Source organism: Hydra viridissima, unplaced genomic scaffold (genome assembly GCF_058129835.1).
Source record: "Hydra viridissima isolate aposymbiotic clone 2 unplaced genomic scaffold, HvirCarnegie_v1 scaffold_7, whole genome shotgun sequence".
NCBI lineage: Eukaryota > Metazoa > Cnidaria > Hydrozoa > Anthoathecata > Hydridae > Hydra > Hydra viridissima.
The window spans coordinates 15,679,035-15,700,148 of NW_028324306.1; the positions used below are offsets into that span (position 1 = coordinate 15,679,035).

At 30.3% G+C, this 21,114-nt stretch overlaps 3 protein-coding genes and 1 pseudogene across 5 annotated transcripts in view; 1 reads left to right on the forward strand and 3 right to left on the reverse strand.

Annotated features, from left to right (window-relative positions):
- Positions 1–627: 627 nt before the first annotated feature.
- Positions 628–2,701, reverse strand: LOC149886344 (uncharacterized). Its single transcript, XM_090094372.1, has one exon. It carries the CDS (start codon positions 2,699–2,701, stop codon positions 920–922), a length of 1,782 nt encoding a protein of 593 aa, XP_089950498.1. The 3' UTR covers positions 628–919.
- Positions 2,702–6,070: 3,369 nt separating this feature from the next.
- On the reverse strand, positions 6,071–8,115 carry LOC149886345 (E3 SUMO-protein ligase ZBED1-like; annotated as a pseudogene).
- Positions 8,116–10,239: 2,124 nt separating this feature from the next.
- LOC149886346 (uncharacterized) lies at positions 10,240–13,582 on the reverse strand. The gene is made up of 2 exons (XM_090094373.1): positions 13,457–13,582; positions 10,240–10,548 (listed from the first exon to the last, which is right to left on the reverse strand). Exons 1-2 carry the CDS (start codon positions 13,580–13,582, stop codon positions 10,240–10,242), a joined length of 435 nt encoding a protein of 144 aa, XP_089950499.1.
- A 2,329-nt stretch (positions 13,583–15,911) lies between these two features.
- Positions 15,912–21,114, forward strand: part of LOC149886347 (uncharacterized) — a 30,264-nt gene continuing 25,061 nt past the window's right edge. For 2 of the 3 annotated variants that reach the window (XR_016454493.1, XM_090094033.1), the window contains exons 1-3: positions 15,912–16,070; positions 17,087–17,166; positions 17,358–17,540. Coding sequence is in view for 2 of the 3 variants with exons in the window: in XM_090094033.1 (XP_089950159.1) it covers positions 17,127–17,166; positions 17,358–17,540 (223 nt within the window). In the remaining variant the exon portion in view is untranslated. Of the gene's footprint in view, positions 16,071–16,628; positions 16,996–17,086; positions 17,167–17,357; positions 17,541–21,114 lie in introns of those variants that run through there. The other variant, XM_090094034.1, reaches the window with a different exon arrangement.

Genomic DNA, 21,114 nt, shown 5'->3' on the forward strand with positions numbered 1-21,114 from the left:
CATTTTGTGGCTGCATTGAGGTGGAAATGAGCAAACCAATCAACCATTTTCATTGAAGTAATTTAAAGTTTCTTTTGATAAGTGGGAGTCAAGTTTGTTAAACTGTATAATGTTCTTTCAAAAGAAAGACAGGCCTTTCTTTCACCATGTTCTTAAATATACTTCTTGTATATTTCAGAACATGATGGAAAAGCTATAAAAATTTAGCCTCTGTCTTTCAAACAGAAGAGTTTGCAGCGCCTTCGTTTCACTTGGGAACACTATTTAGAAACTACTCTCTAATAAAAAAAAAAGGGTCGAAGAAATTCCCACTGGCAGAGACAGCGAGGCGATAACCATAACAGCTACTTAAGGTATAAGACCCCTCAAAAATTTTTAAATTAAAATAACTCTTTTAACAAAAAACCAACTATATTCTGAGAAAGAACTAGGTAACAACATTTAAAAAAATAAAAAATAATTTTATTAGTTGTCATGGTTACCAATTAAAATAGTCAACATTCAAAAATGTTTATGCCACCCCGGCCATAATATCTCAGTAACTGAAAGCATTTAGGGTATGAAATTTTGGCAAAAGGTTAACAACATGTTGATCTACAAACTGAACTAAAACTATTTAAAAAAAATAAATATTTGAGTTACACTGAAATTTTTAAAATGGTGCATTAAAAAAAACAAAATTTTTTAAGATCAAGCTAGTATAAATAAAGAAATTTTTAAAATATTGCAAAACTTTTAGTTCCAATTGTAAAACTAGATGCAATAAACATTTGCTGAAAGTTTCATGCAAATTGAACATACCGTTAATGAAATAGGATGGCCGGGAGGTCAAAAATTTACATATTGAGAAAAACGCATTTAAATATAACATTCATAATTGTACCAAAAATTTTCAATGAAAATGCCAGTTTAAAAACAGTTACTTATAAGAACATGAACCAGGATCATATAGTCTACTTTCTTGGTCATTATCTGCATCTTCTTTTTTTTTTTTGCATCCACGAATTACTTTTCGTTGCTTTTTTGATGCTGTCCGATTTTGATACTCTGCAAAAATTAGACGCTTTTTGTTCATGATTGAACAACCTTGAAGAGTATATATTCCTGGAATCATATTCAACTTTTCAAATAAAAGAACACTTGCTTTTCTTCCAATATTAAAATTTGAAACAGCGTCGTAAACTCCAAACTCCAACTGTGTTAAAGAAACATACTTTGTTTTGGGTATGCGCTGCCATATCATCCCATTAAAACTTTCATTTTGGTTTTGGGTCTTACCATGAAGACATTTTTTTAAAAGTTCTTCTTGAGATAGATCGATATAAATAGGTTTTAAATGGCTGACAACTGAGAGTGGAAGGCCTGTGCCTGGTTTGTAGGTAGAGGTTTTATTAGCTTTGTCCTGTTTATAACAACACCAGCTATTAATACCATCAGGGCAATGATCATGCCAATTATTTTCAGCTGATGAAGATACATGAAAAAATGTTGCAAGTATGGCCTTTTTCATACCTTCTAAATCATTTACATTTTGCCTAACAGCAATTCCATAGTAATTTTGTAGACGGTTAATTGTAGCATTTGTTAATTTTCCTTCCCCTCCAAGTCCTTTAATAGTTTTTTTCAACTTTCTCAATCTACTACCAACACGTTTTTGTACGTGTCCAACACACTCCAACTTACACACTGTAATACCAGGATAAGTATCCTTAACATAAGAAAAGCTTTTACAATCACCATCCCCATAATACTCTACATATCTTAGTCTATTTTGTGAGATCGAACGACTAAATATTCTTTGTGCACCAATCACTTCCATACCAGGAGCAGAGCCACGATAATTTAATTTACATACATGTGATGATTTCCATGTTTCAAATGCAGTAGGATTACTTTCTTTTAGTTTAAATTTTAGGCTACATGCTTTGCATGATCGACTCATTGGTTCGCAATCAAGAATTTTACCTGTTTTCATTGATATTGCTGTAACAACTCCATTTAATGAAGAGAATCCACGTCGTTGCCAGCTGCCATCAACTGATACTGCAGTATCAACAATATTTAAAGAAGACTGAGAGATATCTTTGGCAGCATCAATCATTGTTTCTTTTGCAACAACTTTAGCACATTCAGAGACAGTTTTAATTGTTTTGTTGTAATTGTTTTTAGTCATTGGTTTAGGGATGTTCATTAAAGATGTAAATTTTTCTAATCCTGAAAAACCTTGACCACATGCACGCATTGAATAAATTATTCTATTATTTACATCAAAAGTTTTTCTTCCAGAGCATTTCTTTGAAGTATAGAATTCAATTTTTTCATCGCAGTTAGAGCACCAAATATATAACATTGAGCTCAGTCCCTTTTTCTTAGAAAAACATTCTGAAAGATTTAAACCAGATTGTAGACATTTTTTACAACATAATTGATAAATCACACTAGATAAAATTTCCATGTCAACAATACGATAACCAACAGAACTGTTTTCATTTAGCTGTGGTGTCTCAATTTTTTCAATTTTTTTTGAAGACACAGATAAATTCAACAAAGTGCTAGAAGAAAGATTGTCTTTTTCAGTACTTATAAAGGAAGCTACTGGCAAATTTGAATCATTTAGCAAATTTCTGGTATATCTATTTCCATCAAATCTTCTTGATTTTTTACTTTTAGTACTTTGTTTTACTCTACATGACTTTCCCATTGTTTAGAAAGTTTATTAGATAAAAAGAAATATAATGAAAAAGCTCGCAATTCTCTTTAAAAACTCGTTGCTATGCGTGTTGCTATGCAGACCAAATTTACCCAGTCAAAGGAAACATTGGATATCTCAAGAACTAAATAAAATCTTTAAAAATGGTTTTTAAATTTGTGTTCAGCGATAAATTTCGTGCCAAAATTACATAAAAAAAAAACAACCTTTTTTTTAAGATTTTTGAGGGGTCTTATACCTTAAACTGTCTCTATAAACAGAAGTAACACGTCTAACTTGTTTAAAACATTTTCGAGCTAAACCACGATCTGCAGTTTGAACTGTGGTAGAACAAGTTTCATTCAAATTTCAAATGCTTTTCTTTTTCAAGTCCTTAACGGATAAAAACAATTTCTAGATTTTTGTAAAATTTTCTAAGGTTGGTGGGATTAAAACTGAAAACGCGTGCTTGATTTTTTCAAGTTTTGTTGCTGACAGCTTTGTGCGTCTTTTGAGATAAGTGATAAACTAGTCCCTCGCTCTTCATTTTTACTTTCATTCCGAGGCATTTTTACACAATAATCTTTTCCATACCGAAAAGCTAATTTTTATATGTCCGTAAAATTGTACAGGCATATATAATTGTACTTATATATGTGTGTACAATTTTGCGGACATGCAAGTATATTTTGTATAAAAAAGGTACTACTCGTAAAAGCCCGTTCCTTTAACCCAATACCTTAAGGATGTTTGCATATGCCCGTTAAAAGACTATATGTAATGATATGTCAGTTGTTATTCAAATTAAATTCATTTATACACAAAAACAGAAACACATTTATAAACAAGCATAAAATTATTTTATCAGAATTGGTGAATTGGTGAATGAGCACAATATATTTAAATAAATTAAAAGCTTCAATAAGAACTGAACTCTAAAAATTCCTCAACTTATAGTCATTATGGGGAGAGTATTTCTGAACTCTGAGCTGAGAGCTTCATAATTTTATTAAAAATTGAAAATTTCTGATTGCGCAGGGCAAGGAGAGGAGAAGAGAAGAGCCTGAGACAGTAGTTCCGTCTCCCCTTGGAATCACAAAGTTCACTCTTAAATTTTATTAAACCGTAAACCATAAATCTAACTTTTTTTTAACGAGTATATACAAACATAATGAAAATGCGCTTAAAAGCTATCAAGCATATTCGGGAAAATTGCACATTGTACAGGCAATACTTGCCAGTACTTGTGTACGAGTAGATACGGGTATTGCCCGTGAGAAAATTCTTATTGTACGGGCATTTATAGTTGACCCGTACCCGCAAACATAAATTATCATATGACTACTTTTCAAAACATCTGTTCTGATTTTAAACTTTAAATTAAGCGATCGAGCTTATTATGAACCGCTATCTGCAGAAGGACAGCGAGTTCATAAATCTTGATTTTATAAGAAAGACAAAATAACTGTTTTGACACCTTGTTTTCAAATTTGGGTTTTTCAATTTTTTCCTAGTTATTTAACGGTTAGTTCGGGTCTAAAAGATATATCTTTTTTTTTACGTGACAGTTTACTATCTTTTCCTGTAGAATGAGGATTTGTGAACTTGTTACCATTCTTCAGTTAGTTAATCAAATATCTAAAGAGTGCCGCATGTAGTACACTTACTTCATACCACTACACACCGTAAATGACGTTGAAAAATTTATTTACAAGCTTCTCCTACTGTTCATATTTTTACACTAATTTATTTAGCACACACACATAAGCACACACACACACCTACACACCAGTGATATTTAAGTTCTAAATATAATTTCAATTTCCATTTTTACTTCGTTCTTGTAGCATTGATTTAATTTCTAGTTTTAATTTTACTTCTTTTGAATCAGTTCTGATGAAATTAATTTCAGTTCAGTTCTTATGATTTTAATTATTTTAGTTCTTATTTCAGTTACTAAATCAGTTCATATTTTACTTCTATCAAATTTTACAGCAATTAGTAGTCCTAACGACATACTTTTTTTGAAAAAATTAAAGTGTAGTCTTGAAGTCTACGAATTTGGGTAACTTGTACTAGTTACATTCATTTAAAAAAAAAATCTTATGGCTCCTTCCTGGGCCTTAAAAAAAGAAAAACTTGCCCCACCCCGGGGTAAGATGGCGCAAACTATAAAAAAGATTATTAACGTATTAGTGAGTAAAAATGTATAAAAATTATTTATTATTTCTATGAGCTAGTAGCAGTTAGTAGTTTGAATATGAAGCCAAAACAACACCCCACCTTTGTTCCTGGTAACAAAACAACACCCCACCTTGGTTCCTAGTAACAAAATCCCCTAAAAAAATTTTTTTGTAAAAAAATTCAAAAGTATTTTTTTTGTAAAAATAAATTTTTTCAATATTGTTAGAAATAAAAATTTAAAAAAAATTAATTTTATAAAGATATTTTTTGTTTTCCAGCTTCCCCTATGAAAATTTTGCCAATAAACCCTAAAAGCTTTTCAATAAACTGCCTAAAGATCCTGAAAAACGACAACTACTAAAACAGCCTGACTGATAATAGTAAATCAATTGTGACTGGAATATTTATATTAGTTTTAGTCGTAGGACCCAAGATGAAATGGTCAATTAGGAAAGTTCCCTGAGATTTCTGATACTTTTTGATAAAAGACTCTGCAGATAAACGCAATTCGTCAACTTACCCCTGCTGAAAACTAGCCCCGGTCTCCCCTATCATTATTTCAAGAAATAATGTAATACATAAATTTCAAGAAAAATATTTAAACAATTTTTTAACTTAGTAACCATAGTAACCACCTTAGTAACATCTAAAAAAGGATAAAAATAGTCATAAAATAGTCATTCAATGATTCAATTGAGTTATAATAAGAAATTGAAAGAAAATATCTGGTTGAATTTAAATTACAAGTTTTTGTTCAGTTTCGTAAAATTCTCATCTCTAATGATTTTTTCATTCGATTGTGGCGACCAACAGTTAAAATTCCACAAAGTGAAAATATCCTTTCTACAAACGCCTGTGATGCTGGGGCGGACAGTAAATCTTCAGCCAAAATTGCAATCTTGCTATACTTGCTTTTGTTTTGTTTCCAAAAGAGCAGGCCGTTACTTGGCAGCGCTTCATCACCGCTTATGTCTACCAAATACCTTGACAGCTGACTTGCAACAGTGAGGTTGTTTTGGTTATAAATTTTTCTTTCTTTTGTAAAGATTTTATTTGACAAGAACTTAAAGCGCTTTACGGCAGCAAATTCACATTCAGATCCATTTGACTCAGCAGCAGCTTATAATTCTTGTTCTACTCCACAAACTTTTATTATATAAATCTTTGCTGCATGGAGCAAGGTACCCATTTCCGGTGTGAGGATAAAGACAGCAACGGTTGGATCTAACAAATATGCAGCAGACGGAAGAGGATTAAACGTATCTGAGTCCGGCTGCAGAATTGTTTGAAACCGTTGACGTAGATCTCCAAGAAGATTCGCTATCAAAGACTTGCTGGTAGGATATTCTTGTAAATAGCATTCCAAATTGAGTATAGATGGTAGAACCTGTGAAAGAGACTAGGCATCGGTCTGAAGTATATCTGTTTGTACTGCAAAGGGTTCCAAAAGTGAAGAAATGTTTTGAAGACGAACCCATTCATATGCTTTGAATGTGTCGATTCTTAAATTTAAGTAAACCGTCTGAAATTAAAGTTTACTAATAACAATTGTAATAACTAATAATTATCATTGATATACGTCTCTTTTTTCCATACTGTTGCAATGTGATTTAAAAGGCAGGGTAAAGTATTTCCGTGTTATTAGTAAACCTAATTTAAAGACTATATACCCTGTCTTGTTTTTTAATGATAATGACTAATGAACTTCTTACAATTTATAACCATTTTCGTTTTTTTAGTTTATATAAGGTAAGACGCAATTTTGTAGACTTAATAAAATTCCGAAAATAATTTATACACACTAATAACATAAATAATAAAATAATATGTACCAATTTCTATAAGAACTTCATTCACCGATGTCTTTATTTTAAATAGCCGGTCAATCATCTGATATGTACTGTTCCATTTTGAGGTGCAGTCAGTTATCACAGACTTCCCACACTTGTCAATAAGTTTCTCAATTGCCACACTTGATTTCCTAATTCTTGATACAACTTGTCTCGTTTCTAAGGTGGTTGCACTATAATGTTCATAAACTGGTTTTATGAGAAGCTGGAGTGTGTGAGCCATACAGGGCATTCGACGATATGGAATATGATCTGGCAGAAATAAATCAGTTTGTTCTGACTGAGACTGGATCTCTTCCTCATCAGTTTCATGTTCAGACTCGTCAGATTCAAACTCATAAGATTCAGATTCGTCAGATTTTTTAGCTGCATACACTTTCTGTAAGAGCCTGATGGCTTAAATCATATTAGACCCGTTGTCTGAAACAATCAACATTACTTGATTTTCTCTAATACCCCACTGGTCAAGACATTTCTTAAAACATTCGGCAAGCATCTCACCCGTGTGGGGATGTTGGAGTTCTATCAAATTTAGGAAAGCATGTCGTGCTTTATCAATGGTGGTGTCATAGAAACAAGCAGATATTCCAAGGAACGATGCTGTGAGACGCTTCTTCGTCCAACCATCAAGACAAATTGTTACTTTGCGTGTACGATTCATCAAGTCTTTCAGTTGTGCAGATTGTAGAAGAAAACGCTCGTTTATCCGCTTGTTCAATGTTGCAGACCCTGCAATATAAAATTTAAATCAGTTAAAATTTAATGCACATCAGTTTGTGTTTTTAGTTACTATAGTGTTACATTAATGATACTATAATTACAGGCAAACATTTAAAAATTGTTTAGCATTGAATGAATTTAAAACAATAATTTAAAAATTTAGTTGTGTTAATTATAACCTGGCAATTTAAATTTTGGGTCAAAAGTTTTTATCATCTTTCAAAACGACGGCTGATCTAGCAATACCATTGGATAGCTGGTATTAACAATCATTTCAATCACGCTATCCTGACGCAATTGATATTCATTTGATTCCGTTGGCCACGCGGTGATTCGGTGTTCAAAGCACTCTCTTATTGTCTGAGTTTTTGTCTTTCCACTATTTCGGGAAGATATAGAATTGCTGTCATCAATTTTACGTTTCAAAAATATTTTTTCTGCATTTCGTTTTTTCTTTTCATCCGCGTAACATTTGTGTGTGTCTTTATGTATTCTCTGAATGTGCGCCACCAAGTTACTGGAATTTTTTCCGGCAAGAGATGCGCCACATACGCTCTCATTAATTATGTCCTGTACTAGACACGTGGATTTGTCATTTTTTTCATCGTAAACGAAGAATTTCCATACAAGACTGTCACGCTTCCTACCAGCCAACAACCTTGATAAACTCATTATTCTGTTATCAATTTGCAACTCTTAAGAATCTTTAGATGTTTATTTTATTTTACAACAAAAGATTGAACGCATTGAATTTATACTTAACGTAATGACAAGCACGTTTTGTGGTCCATTGATACATTCTATAATCATTCCAAATATCATCGTTATGGTCAAACATGTGCGCCAATTTTAAAGCAAGTATGCAAAATTTGTAAATTAATTGTCAAAAAAAACTAATTAGTGTATCGAAATTTCTTTTAATATTCAATAATTTTCGTTCGGTAATAATTCCTAATTCTATTCCTATTTTCGTTTTTTGATGCTTATATTCAATTCTATTTCAGTTTTCGTTCTTCAGATATATCCTAATTTTAAATTTTTATTCACATTAACGAAATCAATTATTTTTACTTCTAATTTTACTTTACGTTAATGAAAATATCACTGCTACACACACACATATATATATATTTGTCTAAGTGTGTGGTCAGTAAGTTAATCTAAATATAGTCTATATATATATGTAGTTCTTTTTTAGTTTAGCCTAAAATGGCTTTGCAACGCTACTCCCTTTTTGAAGTAAGTCATTTGTATCAGCCAATTCAGTGTTGTAAAATGTTGAGTGTTGTTCTTGAAAGCCGTATAACAAATAGAAGTCCAGAAAATTGAAGTGACTTGCTTATTTTTGTCATGGCCTGATAAGATAGAATCGAGGCTAAGCTCTAGAAGAATCACAATTAGTCAGAAAGTTTTTTATTTAAGGTATAGTTGGGATAAAATGCTCAATAATATTATTGGTGTATTGGCTGTGATTTCTTTTCTTTTGCTTGAACAAACCAAAACAATAAAAAAATTAAAAGGGCTGTGAGGGATAAGATGTCTGTTGAGTATATTCAGATTTTGTTTTTACGTCTATGGTTATTTTTTATCGAAAGTGAATTTGCTGCAATTCCTCACTTCTTAAAAAATTAATCACAAAATAAGCAAGATGATTACAAATAATAGCAAAAAACATTTTTTGGTTTGTAAAAAGCCGAACTTCAACAAAGTAAATATAGAAATATTCAAAGCACAGACATTACTTTTTTTTGACTAAAAAACTGCATACTTTAAAAAAACACAGGGAAAAAAAATAGACATCAATAAATCAACTAAAAGCAACTAAAAGTTGAATGTAGCCCTACACATATACACTACCGGCAATTAATTTGAGACCAGTGATGAGAAAACAGTAATTCTAGTAAAAATCAATTAAATTAATCAGTTTTATTTTCGTTTATGTTTTTTTCTATCTCAGTGAATAAAGAAACAACAAATTAGTTCATGAAAAATACTTTATTTAGTTTTCTTCACAAATATTTCTAAACAAATTGAAAACTTAACAAACATGAAAAAGTTAAATTATAAGGTCTTTATTATTTCGCACAAGTTTCAAACTTTGCGTTCATCAAAATAACCACCACGTTTCTTCATTACTGCTTCACATATTCTTGGCATACGAAAGATTAATTTGTTTAAAGTTTCCATGGTTACAGCTTTCCAATCCTTTTGCAGTAACTCCCATAAATGTTCCTCAGATTTTAATTGGAATTTCTTCACATACCGGTCAATTTCATCCCAAAGAAGTTTAATGGGATTGAGGTCTGGTGATTGCGCCGGCCAGTCCATAAAAGTAAGGGTTTTTTTTTGTACTAGTTGATTCAGATAATTTGTACAAAATTTAGATTTGTGCTTTGAGTCATTATCTTGCATAAAAACAGGCTGGCGTCGAACTACCATTCAATGAGCAGATGTAACGGCATGATTCTCCAAAATTTCTCTGTATTGCTCCTTTTTCATAATTCCACGAACTCTGATCAAATCTCCTATTTTGTGACCTACAAAACAACCCCATACCATTATTGAACCTCCTCCATGGTTAACAGTAGGCACAATGCACTGCGAAATGTAACGTTCATTCTGGTGCCGGCGTACAAATATTCTTCTCTTGTTGCTTAATAATTCAAACTTGGACTCATCGCTCCATACTACTGCTTTCCATTGACTTATTATCCAGTTGGCATGTTTGCGAGCCCATTGTAGTCGTTTTACCTTATTTGCTTTCCTTAGCAACGGTTTTTTAGCAGCTACACGCCCTCAAAGTCCAGCTTTCATCAATCGTTTTCTTATTGTCCCGACACAAACAAGTTTTTTAGCAGTTTCATGGTATTCTCTCATTATTTGAGGAGCTGTTAATTTTCTGTTTGACATAGATAATCTCGTAATACGACGGTCACCATGTTCATCTATCTTTCTAGGCTGTCCAGGTCGTGGTAAGTCACAATATTGACCAATTTCCTTCAAACGCTTGATTTTATTGTGAACTCCTGTTGTTGATATTTTTATTCTTTTTGTAATTTTTCTTTCTGAAACACCTTCTTCATCAAGTAAAACAATGCGAACTCTCTGTTCAAAACTTAATTCTCAAACTGGAGCCTTTTTAGTACAACAAAATAGAAACTAAAAAAAAAAAAACAGCTCAAACAATACAATATTTGTATATTCATTTGCAAGTCATAATATACTATATTGGATCTACATAAAGTATCTACAAGAAGCTACCAATGAGAAAAATTATATTTTCAATATCAATTACAAGTCATTAATCAAAATTAAGTAACAGTTAAAAATAATACTTGTATTGTCTTTTATGCTGCAAGAACTCAGCACATACACTTTTGTATACTTTTGTACATAAGCAAATTTTTGGGTGCAAAAATGCCCATATCCTATTCTATTCACATATTTATTGTGCTCTATTTATTTTTGATCCAAAAATAAAGAAATGCAATTTTTTATAACCAGATATATTTATTTTTGAAAAGTAAATACCGTTTTATAACCACTGGTCTCAAATTAATTGCCGGTAGTGTACATATATACATAAAAACTTCCTTTTTAAAATTAAACTAAATCACTTCGTAAACTTCTTTTTCACAATCCCTTCTCAGTTTTCGTGTACCCAATCTTTACAAGTGAAGCACTAAATTCAATCTTCAATGTTTTCTCCACATAGTAGTTTCAAATTTGTTTTCAGACGTTAAAAACAAACAAAAGCAATTTTTGACTGTTTTTTCCACTTAGTTGCATGCTTTGGTAATTTTTTTTTTAACCAGTACCTTTTATAGATAACTCATTGTGGTTTTTGTCAATGCATTAAGCACCAGTTTTATCAGGATATTATACCTTAAAGCTGATATGTTTTTCATTCAACTCTATTAACATTAAAAAAATAATAACTTCGGAATAAAAGCTTTTAAACCTCTCATAAAGTTTACTTCGTGGTATCTGTATATATATATATATATATTGGCCATTAATAACAACCCATTTTGTTTCTGTAATATAAATATAAGTTTGAAAATAAATATTTTGAAAATTGAGAGATTTTTTTTTCAATTGTTTCTTTTTTTTTTTTTGAGATAAATAAAATGATTTTAATATATAAAATAAAATCATAATAAGGTAAAAGATTAAAAACTAAAATATTTAAATGAAAATAAGTGCTCATATGTATAAAAAAAATGTGGCCAAAATAAACAAACTACCACAATAAAATTAACAAGCCATAACAAAAAAATTTACAAAATACGAAAAAAAAAAATAAACGAAATTAATTTTTTGTTGACAATCATTTAGCTTTTTAGCATTCATCGATCCGTTTCGGCATCTAATTCAATAAATCCTGAGTAATATCTTTTGGACCACTATTCAGTAATCTTGTTACTTCTTCTTTCAGCTGATTTGGATCTTTTATTTCAATTTTACCAAGATTGTGGTCAAACCAAGACCACAAATCCTCTACGCATTTGAGATCTGGACCATTGGCTGGTTAAGACATAATTTTAATGTTGTCTTCTTGACACCATTGCTTGCAAATCTTAGCAGTAGGACGTGGAGCATTTTCTTGTTGGAAGATAATTCCCATATCTTTTATCGTCTTAATATCCTTGAGAATCAAGCCTTCCGACAAATAGTTTGAAGCAGCTGGCACCTTCATAGTTCATGCAGCCCCAGATACCTATATTGCCACTACCTTGTTTTGTTCTAAAGCATGGTCCTGAAAAAATTCGACCACTTTTAATAGCCAAAAGAATAATGAAAAAATTATCTATTTAACTGCTCTTTAATATTTAAATAACGGCCAAAGCATGCACATTTTAAATAGATTGACGCATTTTAGTTGCGCTCGATTAGTGACAAAATGTCAACAAAATAAGACATTTTGCACAAACATCTTGAAAATCTACAGGCTTCTGCAAGATTTAATGCAAAACAATTAAAAGTTCCGCGATGTACAATTGATGATGTTTTAAAACGATATAAAGAAACTCTATCAATCAAAAGAAAGCCTGGTACTTGACTAAAGAGTGATTTTGCTGATAAAAAATTAGTAAAAAAAAAATTAAGACTTTAATTGAAAGAAGTCCTGGACTGTCAGACTATGATCGAGCAAAAAGGTTCAAAATAAGTAGAAGCACTGCCAGACGTGCAAGAATAAAATGTAGCTTTAAAGTATATTGTGGCATTAAGTATCCCAAACGGTCAGAAAAACAAAGTGTTCAAGAAAAAAAACGTACAAAACTATTGTATGACAATATTTTTACAAAACATGGCGGCTGCATATTTATGGATGACAAAACCTACTTAAACTATGATTCGAATCAATAGCACGGTCAAATGTTTTACTCGGTAATTGATCGTGGAAGAGTTACGCCAAAGTACAAGTACGTTTCAGTGGATAAATTTAGTAAGAAGATGATGGTATGGCAATGTATTTGTAGTTGCGGACAAAAGAGTAAAGTTTTCGTAGCAAAGTTAACAATAGACTATAAATTATATATCGAAAAGTGTCTTAAGAAGCGTTTGCTGCTTTTCATTAAACAACATAGAGGTCCTACTATATTTTAGCCTGGTTTAGCGTGTTCACATTACTGTTCAATGACAGTTGAGTGGTATAATAAAAGCGGCATCGTATTCGTTCCCAAACACATGAACCCACCAAGTTGTCCACAATTTCGTCCATTCGAGAAATACTGGACTATGTAATGAAAAAATATTTAAAGAAGATGGGCAAAATTATTCATAATCACACAGAAATGCGTGATAATTGAAATAGAGTAGGAAGACAATTCGAAAAAGAATTCCAAAAATTAATAGCGGGTATTAAATGAAATATTCGAGTATTTTTTCGAGAGCAGAATAACTTTACAATTAAATGTCTGAGTATATCTTGAAATAATGTACTATAATGAGATAATACTGTAAAGTAAAAAAGCTTGAGTTTTCAAATTTAATTTTGCTATCAATATACTTTTTTATTTTTATGCTGGATTTTTTCTGGAGCATCTTTATACTTTACACAATCTGGGTGCATTTTTTCGTGTGTAATTTTTCTCAGCATTTCTCTGTTTTCCTTGTAATCAATCTCAACGTTCATTTCATCGCGGAAAAGAACGTTTTGTCACACGCTCTTAGACCAAATTTTATGAGCTAAACAGCAGTTTTTTCTTGCTTTCTGATGTTTTACGATAGACGTGGTTTTTTGAAAGCAACTTGCCACATGTAATTTGGATTGCTACATTCTATCCAAAAGTATATTGCTTTATTCCACTGTAAATTGTAGCAATAAAAACTCCCCAGTTACTGTCAGTTACTGGGATTATTGGTGAAAAAACGTGTTAAAACTGAAAAATGTGTTTTTTCTGGTAAGATAAGAGACAACAGCAGCATCTACAGGTTTTGAAACACAACGAAAAGTTCGTGACGTTTTTTCCTTTTTCATTGCAAGTTTTAGGTAATAAAAGTTTCTTAGATATACAATCAATACGAATGTTTCTTTTCCAATAAATCAGTTCATAATAATGTAAGAGCACAGATGCTTTTATATTATTATAATTTAAAATTATCTGTGCTTTTACATTATTTTAGTGAAATAATGTAAAACGCAATTCTCGTTTTTACAACAAAAACATGTTTTTTAGTTGCCGCGAAAGTTCTTTTAAGTGCAATCAGACAAAAAAGCTACAAAACGTGTTACTCATGCAAAGCATTATTATAAACATAAATTGAACTCCTCGATGTTCTTTGCAAAAAATGTGTTGTAGCACCCAGATTTTTAGAAATAAAGTTAACTTAATGCAAACGCATTGTTGAACTTGCAAATGCTATGCACAAATGCTGCTTATTTTTGCTTATTGTTATTATCACCAGCCAATCACTTTTTCAATGCAATAGTTTACACTCTACTTTAGTTTTCTTGAGGATATTAAATAGAAATACTCCACTTTTAATTTTTTCACAGAACCCTAATTTAGAACATGATATAAAAGTTAAACTAGAAATTTATAAGCATTTTGATATGAAGTTCCTCCTTTTTAAAATGTTTTTAACGTTTACGATTTATTTTGAGTATTGCTGTTTGAGGTGCATTGTCTGTCACACTTGTCACACATCAACAAGCTGATTTTGCGGAGAGGTGATGTTAACTGAAAAGAGGTAGTGTCTATTGAAAATAGGTGATGTCAACAGAAAAGAGCGCGTAAACCAAAATTTAAAAACATAGATTCAAGGGCGAACTTTGCAAAGCTCGCTGAAAAATGCTTCAAAAAAAAACTTTTAAATTTATTAAAGAAAATTCTTGAAGCCGAATCATCCAGTTCAGAAAACATAATTGAAAAATGATATTGCAAAAAATCGCAAGTAGCATTTAAAGATATTTTTTTACGAATTTCTCTTAGATTCATGCCGTCTAGGATGTATTTGAACCAAATTTGAGATCTCTCATTTTTGCCGCCATTAAACATTGAACGTTAAAGTTAGCAAGAACACGGTCCCTGCCTTTTAACTTTTCTATTTAATATTTTTCGTTTACTACGGAGTACATAAAAACAAAGAAGCGTTTAAGTTTGAAACATTTAAAGCCATAAAGATCATTAAAACCAGGGAAAAAATAATTGCAAAATAATTATCTTAAGAATTTGAATTCATTTTTGATGTTCATAAACTTTGATATTGTATTTCAAAAACATTTAATTTGTCTTAACCTATTGATTGCCCCTCCAGTACCCTTTCTGTATAAGCTTTATAACTGCATGGATCAAAAGTACTATTATATTAGAATAAATTTCCTGGTTTCACTGCTGTACTCTATAAGTTTTGCCTATGAGCATAGCTTTAAACGTGGTCTGATGTTTTGTTCATAAAGTTTCAGTTCAAAGAATATTTACAACAAATATTAAAAGCCAAAATTTATTAGTTCTAGAAGTCAGCTTTCAGTAAATAGGAGAGAACTTATATATTAAAAGACCTAAGTACCGCTCACAAGTACCTCCCCTGACTCGCACTCTTTTTCTACAAAAAGTAAAAAAAGAAGAGTAAAAAAATTTTTTTCTTAACCAAATTTTTTTATATTTATTTTCAAGTATTCTGTTAATAATTCATTCAGCAAAAAGTGCTTGACAAAGCGTTTGTCTTTTCTGCCTTGCTTTAACACTGAGGCAGTAGAGACACTAGCTCTCTTTTTTAAATTGTGATCAAGATACCACCTTGAAATTTTGGATTTTTATTTTCCTAACAAACTTTATGGAAGTCTGAGGCGCAGTGTATGTGCAATTTTATTCAGATGATTTGATGGTGAGCTCATGCGATGCATGAGTCATCGTAAGATTATAAATTTACAGCGCATTCAATGAGACAGTAAATGTAAGTTATTTTGACATTAGATTCATTTTTAATCTTTCATTTTCATGCAAATCCGTCAATAATAAGTCATTAATTTTTTTTTTTAGGATTCGTTACTGTTTTGCAGTTGTTCTTTCAAAATCGATCATGTAATTTTTTCAGAGTTTTTTTATAATCATATTCATCTGCTGCATATTTCATTTATGATCTTCAACGTCTATTTTGTTTGGTGTAGTTAAGCAAAGGTCAGATTACACTTCAATATTAAAAATATAAACCTCTGAAACAAGTATGCATATGTATATATATATATATATATATATATATATATATATATATATATATATATATATATATATATATATATATATATATATAATATATATAATATATATAGCAAACTCAACAGATTTCCTTAAGAAGATTTTTTACGCAACAGTTATACTTATTTTTACACTTTCTTGTTTTTTATTTATATATATATATATATATATATATATATATATATATATATATATATATATATATATATATATATATATATATATATTTTAGAGTAATATTTTTAAAAAAAGTATTGTACATAAATATAAGAATAAATAATTTTAGACAAACAAAGTAATACCTTAATTTATCTTAACACAGTTAACGTAATTAAAAAAGTATAAGTTTAATATCGAGTTTGTTACCAAGATAAAAGTAATGTCTTGGTAACAAGCTTGGTTTTTAAAGCAGGTTTATTTTCTTTTTACACTAATTAAAAGATAAAACTGTTGTAAAAGTCTGGTATCATTAAACAACGTGATACTAATTAGTATCGCGTTGTTTCATGATACCAGAGTTTTACAACTGTTTTACAACATCGATCTAACTTCTGTGTACTTGCTATTGGTAACAAAATAAAAATGTTTTCATCTCATCATTTTTCATCGCAAAACTTATATAAACTCTGCTAATAGCCATGTTTTGTTTTACATTTAGTCATAGCTTATGTTACATAGCTTATATTACATAGTTTTTCGTGTCAGATGCCACGGAATATGCAAATTAAGTCTTCAGCAAAAGTATAGTAGTTTAAGGTACTTCCGTCGTATCGGAGTAATATTTATTAAAGTTTGTTTATAAAATCAAAAACAGTTTCTTACCTTATGAGAAAAGTATGTTTAAAATGTAAGTATAGAACAAATAGCAGAGAATTAATCAAAAAATAACCGAAGAAATATGCAAGGGCTATTTGTTGTCATTTACATTCATTTTTTAGACAAAAAACCATTTTGTGAAATAATCTTTGAAAAAGAAAAATGCTGACGATTTTTGTAATTCTAACGCTTCTGCGTTCAGGTAATGAATTATTTTATTCAAAGCTAATTGTCTTTAATCAATTTGCTTCAGTACCACAACGCAATTAGTTTTAAATTGTATTAAATTTTTCTTTTTGAAAAAGCTCAACTTTTGTAAGATGACAATCTAAACTTAATTTTTTATTATTACTTGTTCATCTAAATGTTCTTTTGTTTTTGTTTTTTTTTTAGGAAAAACTGTTATACTAAATAGAGTAACAGATGGATATTATGTACTAAATCCAGTGAAGATCACAGAAAAACCTAATTTTATTGTTGGAACTATGATATCAGACTCTCCAAACACACAGTTTTTTATAACAGATGTTTTTTACTATCAAGCTGGATCTAAAACACCCGAGCCTGATACTTCAGGTGAGTTCACTGTATATGTACATTCATACATAAGTTAATGCTACATGAATTGCTTAAAAAATGTTCCAATTTTAATACATCTCTTAGGAAAACGTAGTCAAAATAGCATACATGCTACATTGCTTGCTCTTATCATAAGTTCTGTGACAAAAAAACAGGCGCACACTTTCTATTACTAAGCTGGGCATATTAAAAGTCTAAATTGAAACCTGTCTGCAGAGTTGTTACGGCACAATATGTTTGGCAGATCTGTCGACATGTTTTCAGACATATTTTGCATCGACATAAAATATGTCCGAAATAATTTTCTGTCCACTTACTTTGACATAATTTTATGTCTGAGGCATTTTCTGCCGACATAAATTGTCAGATATATTTTTCTGTTCACTTACTTTGACACAATTTAACCTGAATTTAATTGCCAATTAAAACGACTAAAATATGACGACTTGGATTGCCCACTTCCACGTTTGAGACATTAAAACGATTTTCCTCGCTGCATTAAAAAATGATTATTAATCTAATTATTCATTTTATTCAAAGTTTTGGAAGAGCATTATTTGAAATAGCAACTTGCGAAAGTCTAATTTTCAGAAGTATTCTTTGCGAAAGTTACTTTGACAATTTTAAATGCTTCTATATATTCGTTACAAATAAAAATAATTACTAAATGTATATACCCTTTTGAAAGATTTTTTTCCTTGAAATCTTTCGTTTAACAACCCTATTTTAAAGGCTGAAAATAACAGCATAGGAAAAATTATCGCAGATAAAAAACATCCATAAAATTGGATTATATTATACATTGCTTATAAATTTTCAATTTCACATTAGTGATAAATAGTATTGGAGCCAGCGAGAAGGGATGGTGGTGTTGGGGGTATGACACTCACTATCTATTACCTATATTTAGTTTGATCATTCGAAAAATTTAGATGGTACTATTCTATTGTTACTATTCTATTGTTACTATACTGTTCACAAATCTTACCAATCGAGTTATGTATTTTTATACTCAGCAAGCATAATTTTTAATCGGCAAATATTCTAACGGCAGTTTTCAACTAACCACCTCCCCCCCCCCGGCCCTAAATACCAGCGAGTATACTCATTTGATATTAGCGATAAGAAGTACCAATTTATTCACGCAAACTTCCATCATTTTTCTCAACAAATTTGTCATTTAATGTGAAAGCTTACATATGCAACATTATCATTACTTTCATAAATAGAACTTTATCAGTTTCTCATTTTTTCAATGTACGGACAAATACGCACGGAATGGCGCTTAAATTGGTTGGCGTATTTAGATTACGTTTGTTAGAATTTAAGTACCTTTAAGCTTCGGCAATTTATCTATTATAAAATGCATACCATATGTAAAACGTATTGATAGAGTTTTTAAAATGCAAAACATTTAATAACATTTACCGAGAAGCTTATCGTCCGCATTTAAAACCTCCCCAATTAAAATCGTTTTTAATAACTGTAGAATAAGATAAACATTCTATCAAATGGCTGCGGTCGCTTTATCAAACCAGAAAATTTCTTATCACTTTTTAATCTCTTACAAAATGCAAAATATAATCTATCATTTTAAAGTACATTTTCACTTTAATGTTAAAAAAAATAAAAATGCGATTTATTTTTCCCAAAATAATGTATTTTTTTTTGGTGTCAAAAAAATATTTTCTAGTCTTAAATAAATTCATTTAATCATATTAATTATGGCTGTATACTAGGCAGCAGCATTTTTTGGCATTAAATTGTCAACAAGCTGGAGTAGATAGTTTACAAGAAAATAAGAGTTTTAGCATGAAAAGTAAGATCTAAAGTTAACAAGAAGCCATCTTATTTAAAAAGTAAGTTTGAAATATCAACTTAAGTAAACCTCATTTGAGACGCCATTTTTTGTAGAAAGGTTAGGTTAATGAATTAATTCATTATGAAGTATAAACTTGGGTGGGTAATAATTAATACATTAAAATGTAAAATACATTTACAAATGTAAAAAAATTTAAAATTAAATAACATAGAATCGGGAAGACTTGCAACGTTCATATTTTGCACTTAGCTTTATAGTCTAATTAAGCGATCGGTTTTTCTAAAAAAAAATTGAAAATCGGATAATGATACTTTGGAAAAAATTGCGATGATTGGAGCCTGGAAACAAGCCTTTAAGTTTCTGGGGTTCCCCACCTCCCCCCCCCCCTCCCCGCCACAAACATGAGAGCAACAAGTTTATAAAATCATTTTTTAAAAATGTTACAACCTTATTTGATTGTTTTTAAAACAAAACAGTTCAAGTTCAGAATTTAAGAGTTTTTATTTAAGAACAATAAAATAAATTAAAAAATAAAAAATTATTACAACAAGATACTTCCGTATTACATTGATTAAATTGGACTAATTTTAAACCAAATTAAAAAATTCTAAATTTTCATACAAAAACATCAACATTTGGAAACATTCAGCCGTCATTCTGTTTCGCTTAGCATACAAATTGTTTAACGCGTCAGAAAAAAGGCGCTCACTTGGTGCACTGGTAGCAGGTGTACATAAAATCATCGTTGAATTAAAATATAATATTATTGTATTATAATATTATATAAATAATATTGGAAAAACATATTGATTTTGATGTAAAAACACAAAAACATTTTGTTCGTGCACTGAAAAGTTTATATGTTCACTGATTTCTTTTTTTAAATCTAAGGTTACACTTTTGTCACTATCACTTCCGGAATCATCTTCTTCATCGTCAAATTACAACTTAAATTTTTTTGATTCCTTTGTCATCTTTTTAATTGGAATTATTTCACCAACTCATTTTGCAAGATAAAAATCCGACAAAAATTCTTTTACTCTTTTTAAATACTTCTTTTTTTCGTACTTTTATAATTTGGATCCAAAAAAGTGGCACATAGTAAAAAGGAATTATTCTCTAATTCATATGAATCTTTGTAAGTTTGTAAAGATTCTAATAAATACGATTTCAATATTACAATGAAAGGAGGAGTTTCACTTTTATTCTTATTTAGCTGCTTCTCAAGGTACTTTATACTTGGAATAATTAAAGAACACGTTGCATACCTATCGCTAGATAGTAAAACGCTTACTTGATGAAAGCTTAATAAAGCATTAACCGTTTCTTTTAAGTTAACAATTTCATCTTCTTCGAGTAAATATTTTCTCATATCTTTGTATTGTTGTTTCGAATTAAAGATATCTTTTACGTAGGAGTGAAGCTTAAGCATTCGCACTGCCATGAGAAACGTAAAGTGCTGACGAGTTTTCACATCTTGAATCAAATGGAGTACGTGATTTCTTTCGACACCCTGTCGCATTTGACTTTCTTCTAATAAATCATTAAGTTCAGAAGAATGATTGAAAGATGTAACAAATTTCCTGCACTTAGTTAATGTTCTTGCAATGAAAAAGAATTTACGAATTATCTTTTTCACCTTTAACTAAATCTATGACATTTTTAAGAACTAATTGCAAAACATGTCCCATGCATCTTATTGATTAAATGTTTAAACAAACCTTTAAAGAATTTAGACAGTTCCGTACG

Coding starts and splice junctions, on each gene's coding strand:
- LOC149886344 (XM_090094372.1), bottom strand. CDS start 2,701: ATGGGAAAGTCATGTAGAGTAAAACAAAGTACTAAAAGTAAAAAATCA.
- LOC149886346 (XM_090094373.1), bottom strand. CDS start 13,582: ATGAACGTTGAGATTGATTACAAGGAAAACAGAGAAATGCTGAGAAAA. Junction 10,549..13,456: donor TCCAGCATAAAAATAAAAAA/GTATATTGATAG, acceptor AGTTTTGAACAG/AGAGTTCGCATTGTTTTACT.